Source organism: Dipodomys merriami, unplaced genomic scaffold, assembly GCF_024711535.1.
Source record: "Dipodomys merriami isolate MVZ:Mamm:240054 unplaced genomic scaffold, mDipMer1.0.p SCAF_128, whole genome shotgun sequence".
Lineage (NCBI taxonomy): Eukaryota > Metazoa > Chordata > Mammalia > Rodentia > Heteromyidae > Dipodomys > Dipodomys merriami.
The window spans coordinates 3,629,785-3,638,366 of record NW_027202582.1 but is presented as its reverse complement, the minus strand read 5'-3'; the positions used below and the strand labels follow the sequence as shown (position 1 = coordinate 3,638,366).

The following is an 8,582-nucleotide window of genomic DNA, read 5'->3' as shown; positions in this document are numbered from 1 at the left end:
CTAGGAATGGACGCCGGGGCTGAGATGCAGCTCCCCTGAGTAGTCTTGGCTTTGTGACCCATAAAGCTGCTTATGCACCCCAGTCTTAGAGCCGATCACCTGGGTTTGGGCACTGAGGGGGATTAGGGTTAAGTGAAGCAGGCAGCCCAGGACCTAATTCCTGCCCTCTACCCCAGGTTGGCCAGGCAGAGCCTGACGCATCCCGATCGCTGTCCTGTGCATTTGGGTTGTCAGGACAGATTGGCTGAAAGGAGCTTCGCCGGTGGACATGGCCAAGCCAACACCCCACGTCTGTTTCCTCATCTGTAAAATGAAGGGAGGGGGCTACTGGTTTAAAGCCAAGCACTTTAGCACAACAGGAAACATGAGCACGATTTAGCGGGGTAGGGAGGACAGAGGAGGCACTGCAGCAGGAGGAAAGCGCGGCCAAAGGCTGGCAGGTGGGAAAGGAAAAGACTAGTCACCCCTCAGGGCTCCCCCTGGGTGACATCCTGGCTGGACAGAAGGCTTAAACTGGGAAGAGAGGCCTGCAAAGCTGAGTGAGAGGCAAGGGTGTGGGAGTGGCTGGGCCCAGGGCCTCTAGCCTCGCGGGGCTGAGGAGGTTCTTCCTTTCTGGGATCTCAGAGTCATGGCCTTGGTTCAGACCCTAGAACTGCTTGGGTTAAGGGGCTCTGCTGTCCGGCCCTAGGGGGGTTGCAGGGCGCTTGCTGGTCACTTGTCCTTACTGGGCTGGGGTTAGGGTTTCCTGGAGAGCAGCCCCATGAATGATTGATGTCCTCTCAGCTTGGGTTTCCTGCCCGCCCGCCTTCGTGTCGCCACCCGGTGCCATGCAGCAGGCCCCGGTGTGGGGCTGGCAAGCAGTTCGGCCACAATCAGGCAGGCACACGGCCTGTGCCTCCCAGGTAAGCCAGGCATGCCGGGCAGGGCCCTGGGGGGGCGGGGGAGGGTAAGGACAGAGCTCTGATCCAGTAGGGGACTGGAGCAGGGAGGGGGGTCTGCTTTAGGAAAAACCGTGAGCAAGGGAGGTGGAGGCCCCATGCTGAAGGCCAGCAGGCTGCAGCCATGGAGGCACTGAGCCACTTAGGACCCAGGCCTGTGTGTCCCCATCCACCTCCCTGTCACCTCCCTACAGCGCCGCCTTCTCTGTCAAGTAGTTGTGTGAAACAACAGGGCCACCGTTGCCTGTACTGTGGGACGCAGGAAGACCTCAGGAGGACGCAGAGGACGTTGAAGGGGCACATGCTGCTCTCGGGACAGCCCCCCCCCCCGGCCACGGCCTGAGACTCTGACCTTACCCCAGATTCCTGAGCAGCATTCTTTGCGGGAGAGGCCTCCTTTGCGGCCCTTCTCCAACTCCTATGCGCCCGTGTGGCCCAGGACCTCCCCTGGAGGGCAACTACTGGTTCTTGAACTCAAGGTCTTGCTTAGCTCTTTTGTGAAAGGCCGGTACGCTACCACTAGAGCCACACTGCCACTTCTGGCTTTTTGCTGGCTAATTGGAGATAAGTCTCACGGACCATCCTGCCTGGACTAGCTTCAAACCAGGATCCTCAGATCTCCTCCTGAGTAGTTAGAATTCCAGGTATGAGCCACCAGTGTCTAGCTCCCACTTGGGATTTTTTTAAACACTTGAACCCTGCCCAGAATATTAGGCATAAGGGGATCATATAAGGAGTGTATCAAGTGGTTTCCAAACTGTTTCCTGGAACCCTAGGAGGTGTCTCTCCCATGCCTCTATAATCTGAGCACCACCTTTTAGTTCATATAATACTTCATTTAAATAGTCTCACCAGCTCTCTCAATATGTTTGAAAGCCTGTGGTTCAGTCTACATGGATGTAGAGATTCATGTGACAGAATGGCCAAGACCAGGTCTGCCTCCCTTCCTGTCTGTGACCTTGGACAAATCCCTGATTCAATAAACGGTCTCTCCCACCCTCCCTCACCCCACTGGGAAATGGATTGGAGGTAGACTGCACGAGGACATCTATCTGAAGTTGCTGACACAAGCTAACTACCCCCCAAAGGGTAACACTGACTCAGAGAGGAACAGTGATTTTCTTGGAGATGTGCAGGAGCCTTTCTCTCCTCTCTCTCTCTCCTCTGTCTCTCCAGTCTATGTCTGTCTGTCTGTCTGTCTGTCTGTCTCTCTCTCTCTCTCACACACACACACACACACACTCACACACACACCAGAGCTTAAATTCAAGGCCTTGTACTATCGCCTGGCTCTTTCACTCACACCTGTAACTCTACTACTTAAGCCAGACCTCTACTTCTGGCTTTTTATCGTTTAATTGGAGCTAAGAGATCCCATGGACTTTTCTTCCTGGGTGCAGCTTTGGATGGTAATCCTCAGACCTCAGCCTCTAGAGTAGCTAGGATTACAGGTCTGAGCCACAGGTGCCAGGCTAGTCTCCTTCATTCATTCATTCATGTATTCATTGATTCCTCAGGTACAGAGCTTGTGTCCAGCAGTACAGTGGGGACCCCGGATGGACACTGCCATGAAAGCCAACCTGGACGATGCCGGCCGTAGGCCCCGCACAGAGCTTGATGATGACGACTACTACCCCCAGGGCAGCTGGGACACAGTCTTTCTAGTGGCCCTGCTGCTCCTAGGGTTGCCAGCCAACGGGCTGATGGCATGGCTGGCAGGCTCCCAGGCCCGGCATGGGGCGGGCACGAGGCTGGCTCTGCTGCTGCTCAGCCTAGCCCTCTCTGATTTTCTCTTCTTGGCGGCGGCAGCCTTCCAGATCCTGGAGATCCAGCACGGAGGGCACTGGCCGCTGGGTACTGCTGCTTGCCGCTTCTACTACTTCCTGTGGGGTGTGTCCTACTCTTCAGGCCTCTTCCTGCTGGCCGCCCTCAGCCTGGATCGCTGCCTGCTAAGCCTGTGCCCGCGCTGGTACCCCGGCCGCCGCCCGGCCCGCCTGCCACTGTGGGTGTGCGCTGGGGTCTGGGTGCTGGCCACTCTCTTCAGCGTGCCCTGGCTTGTCTTCCCCGAGGCTGCCGTCTGGTGGTATGACCTGGTCATCTGTTTGGACTTCTGGGACAGTGAGGAGCTGCCCTTGCGGATGCTGGAGATCCTGGGGGGCTTCCTGCCCTTCCTGCTGCTGCTGGTCTGTCATGTGCTCACCCAGGCTGCCGCCTGCAGGACCTGCCGCCGCCACCAGCCCCAGCCCCCCGCCTGCCAGGGCTTTGCCCGAGTTGCCAAGACCATTTTGTCAGCCTATGTGGTCCTGAGGCTGCCATACCAGCTGGCCCAGCTGCTCTACCTGGCCTTCCTGTGGGACATCTACCCTGGCTACCTGCTCTGGGAGGCCCTGGTCTACTCGGACTACCTGATCCTGCTCAATAGCTGCCTAAGCCCCTTCCTCTGCCTCATGGCCAGTGCCGACCTCCGGGCCCTGCTGCGCTCCGTGCTGTCATCCTTCGCGGCGGCTCTCTGTGAGGAACGGCCTGGCAGCTTCTCGCCAGCCGAGCCACAGACCCAGGTGGGCTCTGAGGGGCCAACTCTGCCCGGGCCAACACCTGAAGCCCAGCCACATCTAGATGCCACGGCCCAGCCTCAGGCCAGCCCCCCAACCCAGCCACAGCTGAATCCCCGGGCCCAGACCCAGGCCAGCCCCCCAACCCAGCCACAGCTGAATCCCGGGGCCCAGACCCAGGCCAGCGCCCCAACCCAGCCACAGCTGAATCCTGGGGCCCAGACCCAGGCCAGCGCCCCAACCCAGCTTCCCGGAGCCCAGACCCAGGCCAGCGCCCCAACCCAGCCAAAGTCAGACACTGTGGTACAGTCACCGTCAGGTACTGCGCCCCAGACCCCTGCCTGCCCTGTTGGGGCGGCCCCCAGCCCCTGTGAGGAAGCCTCCCCTAACCCACACCCAGATCCCACTCCTGAGACCCCAGAGAACCCACCCACACCAGCTGCCCCTGAAGGAGAAAGGCCTAATAGTGCCCGACCAGAGGAGGCCCCCAGGACTGGCCCCACTTGAGGGTCCAGGGAAGTCCAGGCCTACCAGGGCAGTGGAAAAGCCAGATGAGCCTGAGGAAGCAGCCAATCAGAGAGGTGGGAGGGTCTCCCTGTGGAAAGCCCCACTGAGTCTCCCCACCCCCACCCCGCCCACCACTCCATTCCTTGGGCCTACAAAGAGTACCAAGGGGAAGTGAAAAGAAGATACCAAAAGTCCCACTTCGTTGTGAGTGATCCCCAACTCTTCCCTACCCAGATCTTCCATGCTAATACATAGTTGCCCACAGGCTCTTTTCTTTTCTTTCTTTCTTCCTTCCTTCCTTCCTTCCTTCCTTCCTTCCTTCCTTCCTTCCTTTCTTTCTTTCTTTCTTTCCTTCTTTCTTTCTTTCTTTCTTTCTTTCTTTCTCCTTCCTTCCTTCCTTTCTTTTTTCTTTCTTTCTTTCTTTGCCTCCTGTAGTGAGCACAAAACTTAAGGCCTTAGGCATTCACTTGGCTTTTTTTTTTTTTGTCAGTCGTGGGGCTTGAACTCTGGGCCTGGTGCTGTCCCTCAGCTCTTCAGCTCAAGGCAAACACTCTACCACCTGAGCCGCAGCACCACTTTCAGTTTTCTAGTGGTTTTTTTTTTTTTTTAATTGAAGATAAGAGTCTTGCGGACTTTTCTGCCTCTGCTGGCTTTGAACTATGATCCTCATATCTCAGCCTGCAGAGTAGCTAAGATTACAGGCATGAGCCTCCGGCACCCGTTGCTTTTTCTGTTTATGTAGTACTGAGGAATGGAACCTAGGGCCTCATGCATGAGAAGCAAGCGCTCTATCACTGAGCCACCTCCCTAGTCCCTCACTTGGTGTTTTTGCTCAAGGGTGGCACTCCACAACTTGAGCCCTACCTCCATTTCCGGCTTTTGCTGGTTAACTGGATAAAAGAGTCTTACAGGCTTTCCTGCCTGGGCTGGCTCTGAACTGTGATCCTCAGATCTCAGTCTCCAGATTTGCTAGAATTAGATGTGTGAGCCACCAGCACCCAGCTGATGGCGTCCTGCTGGGATTTTTCCTCCCCCCTGCCCTCCCCAGCTCCCTGCCCTCCTCATGCCCCTGTCTTGGTGGAGGAAGACAACAGGGGACACTTGTCCTGGGTTACATTTGACTTCCCTGCCACTCTTCCTTCCCCTTTCCACTTCCTTGTCCCATCCTCCAACCTGAACACATGGACCCTAAACAGATGGGAGAAAGGAAGCTTTCAGGAGCCCACAGACTCAAGAAAGGCCTTGAAACCCTAATGGTCCATCAGCTGGCTCAGCAGAGCTAAGCCATCTCCATCAGTTGCTTTTCTCTAGTGGGCAGTGAGTGAGGCTGGGGTGGGACTTCCCCCCAAAAAGCAGCCAGAGAAGAACCTGGATTCAAGTCTGGCTGTTCCTGCCTCTTGGGCTGTAATGAAGATTAAATGAGGAAGTATGGGCAGTGCCCACAGGAGCTTGGCACCCAGCAGGGCCCAGTAAGCCAAGGGCCTCTTCCTTTGCTGACATATGATGGACGCAGCAGGCAGGAGGCAGGCAGGAGAAGCACCACCTGGCTGAGATCCCAATGACCTGCACGAGCTGGGGGCACCCAGGTGGTTTGAGAGCGCACAGGACCTCCTCGGACACCATTCAAAGTTTCCACTAATAGCCATCTGTCTCCTCGGCCCCAAGGAGGGCTGCAAAGACTCTGCCCTCGCCCCAGCATCCCAGCCCAAGGGTTCTGGGAAGAGGCTGCCCAGGGACAGATTGTTCTGGGCACCTGTGGTCCCAGAAGAGCTCCAAAGGTCACAGGACGTCTCTGGTAGAGCTGCAGACACTGCAGGAAAAACTAGGAAGTACTAAAAGCCTGTCTCTGACTACTTCCCTCCACACTGCCCCTCCCTCCACCCCACTGGGCTTTCTCCCAAGCCCCAGAGTTCTGAGATCATCCGTCCCCCCTCTTCCCACCGTTCCTTCCCATTTAGCACTGTGACCTTTTGCTGCTGACAGATGCCCTCCCCAGCAGATACAAGTGATGACGTTTTCTAGGCTGCTCTTCTGGTGCTTGTGTTCTAGTAGAGCCAGAGGCTGCTGGTGCAGGCAGCAGGGAGGGAAAACCGTCAGATCTGGTTCCGGCGTCTGACTGGCTCTTAGCCTCCATTTTCTTCTCTGTAAAATGGGGGTGGAAGGACCCCGCAGGGCTGTCAGCACAGGTTAGGGAAGGGCATCTTCCTGGTGGGTAGCCAATGAGAGACAGATATAAACATCCATTGGCTAAATAGTTAGCTAGCACGTGCCAGGTGCCTGCCATTTTGGAGACACACAGGCTTCAGGGTCCAGGTACGTCTCTGGTGCTCCTGCTCAAGAGCTACTAAACTCCTGGCTCCCCCACTCACCAGGCATCCGACCTCCAGCAAAGCTCTGGACTTGTCTTTGGGGCTCAGTTTGCCCATCTGTAAATTGGGAATCATAATTACGGTGGAGCTCTATGAAAGGTTTGGACCTTGGTCTGAGGTGGAATCTGGGCTCAATAATTGTTAGCCATTAGTGCACACACTAGTGTGCACCTCCTCCCCCATCTTAGCCACCCCCCCAGACCAAACTGCCTCAGGCTAGCGTCCAGCTGGCAGGTATTTGGCTCACCAGGTGTTGGCCTTCCCACCCTGCCGCCCTCCCTCCTCCTCCAGGGGCTCATGTTCTCCTCCCCCCGCCCCCGACACACACACACACACACACACACTGTAGTCCGTAGGAGTGTACATTTTCTGAGGCAGGACCTGGACTTGTGTTCCCCTCAGGCATTCTGCAGGGTTCCCCTCCCTTCCCCCTGGAGGAATTACAAAGCCTCTTCAGGCCAGCAGCACATCAGTGAACAAAATATCCAACTTTGCTCACACTCCAAGCCCCAGCTTTTTGGGAGTGGGCCAGTCCCACCTGCAAGATCCCCACCCTCCTACCCAGGGCAACCCCAGCCGTAGTAGGTGATTGCTTTCCAAGAGAAAGAACACTGCCCTGGAGGGTTCTGCAGGCTATAAAGGAGTTCTCCTAGAGGTCCCTGAGGAGGATAGTGTTGAAGGAAACAGGGCCACAAAGAGGACATTCCACAGAACTGCCACTTTACCCTAGCGTTCTGCGTGGGGGGCTCATGTTGCCTTCTCCCTTCCTCTCCTTCACAGGGACCAGATGTTGATTCTGAGCATTGTAAATATGAACATTTTTCAATTCTGCATTCAGGGTTCTGTGCCTTCTTTCACTCAATATGTATTAAGTGGTTATCTACTGGGTACTGGGTCTTTTTCTGGGCACTGAGGGGGGGGTGGTCAGTGGGAAGCAAATCAGAGTGTCTGCCGTCTCTTCTCTGGGGGTGAAGCCAAAGACACAAGGCAGATGTAGAAATATGTATGTATAATTAGAATCTGGAAGTGATTAAGAACACCACAGTGGGAATAGAGACAGAATCCAGGTGAGAAGGGAGATGACACACCAGCAGAGACCTCGGGTAATGACAACACCTGGGGGAAGAGCCGCGGTGGAGACCAGAGGGCAGGGAACAGGATGTGCCCCGCCAGGATGGGGATGAAGACGGTGTGATCCAGAGACAGGAGGTTCAGTGCCGCTGGTCACATGCAGAAGACAAGACAGGGGGTGATGAGGGAGGTGAGCAGAGCTCACAGGGGGCAGATGGTGGGGGACACATCCGGCGAGGGGTAGGGGAAGCTTGTGAATGGGAGCCATTGGGACTGGCTGGGCTTCGGCTATAGGTTCCCGCCTTTCGTCAGGGTCCCACCACAGGCATGTTCCTGTTCCCACAGTCCTGGCCAGCCAGACCCAGGGTTTATGGAACAGTGGAAAACACCAGGATTTTGGAGCCAGTGAATGAAGAATGGGTCTTGGCTGGGTGACCTCCACAAGCTCTTGGCCTCTCTGGGCTGATTTCCTACTAAGATGTGGTGAGGGGTCCTAACTCAAGCCACCCTCCAACACATCTGGGGGCTTTGTGCTGCCCACGACAAGGCTCCTTTGGACTCCTTCCCTTTCTGGGAAAGGGACCCTGCCACCCAGGGAGGGTGGTGGCCGGTGCCCGGCAGGGGCTGAGCGTGAGACTGGACGGGACATTAAAGTCTTCCCGGGTGGATCCGTGGAGGTTGGTCTGGGCTCCTTGCCCAGGACCGACTTCAGGCCTCCCCCTAGATGGCGGCTCCATCTCCGTTTTTAGTAAGAGGCCGGGACGGGATCCCGGGTGTCCACCTGGGACCCGCGGGCCTTCCAAAGCTTCTTTACGCATTGTTAGTGTTCTTAACTCTAAAAACCTAGAACCGGGCCGTGAAAGGGTCCGTGTAGATGTCGTTTGGGGGCGACGCGGGGCGGTCATGGGGCGTCGGGGGACCGAGGACGAGCTTCACCCCACGACGACCCCAGCGGAAGCCTCGGCCCACCCGCCGCCGGCCCCGCCCCACGGCGGCCGGGGGCCGCGGAGGGCCGGAGACGGCGGGAGGCTGGGCGGGGACGCCGCTGGCCCCGCCCACGGGGCGGAGCCTCGCCCGGCCCCGCCCCGCGCGTGACCCCGCCCCGCCCCCCCGCCCCGCTCCTCTGTCACTTCCTGATTCCCGCT

General features: G+C 57.1%; 1 protein-coding gene across 1 annotated transcript; it reads left to right on the top strand.

Annotated features, from left to right (window-relative positions):
• The first annotated feature begins 2,494 nt into the window (after nucleotides 1-2,494).
• Nucleotides 2,495-3,997, top strand: LOC138824223 (probable G-protein coupled receptor 152). The gene is made up of 2 exons (XM_070017895.1): nucleotides 2,495-3,718; nucleotides 3,782-3,997. Exons 1-2 carry the CDS (start codon nucleotides 2,495-2,497, stop codon nucleotides 3,995-3,997), a joined length of 1,440 nt encoding a protein of 479 aa, XP_069873996.1.
• The last annotated feature ends 4,585 nt before the right edge of the window (nucleotides 3,998-8,582 follow it).

Bases quoted from the DNA above. Each gene is read 5' to 3' on its own strand.
- LOC138824223 (XM_070017895.1), top strand. From the start codon at position 2,495: ATGGACACTGCCATGAAAGCCAACCTGGACGATGCCGGCCGTAGGCCC. The intron at 3,719-3,781 runs GCCAGCGCCCCA...ACCCAGCCAAAG, and splicing joins ATCCTGGGGCCCAGACCCAG to TCAGACACTGTGGTACAGTC.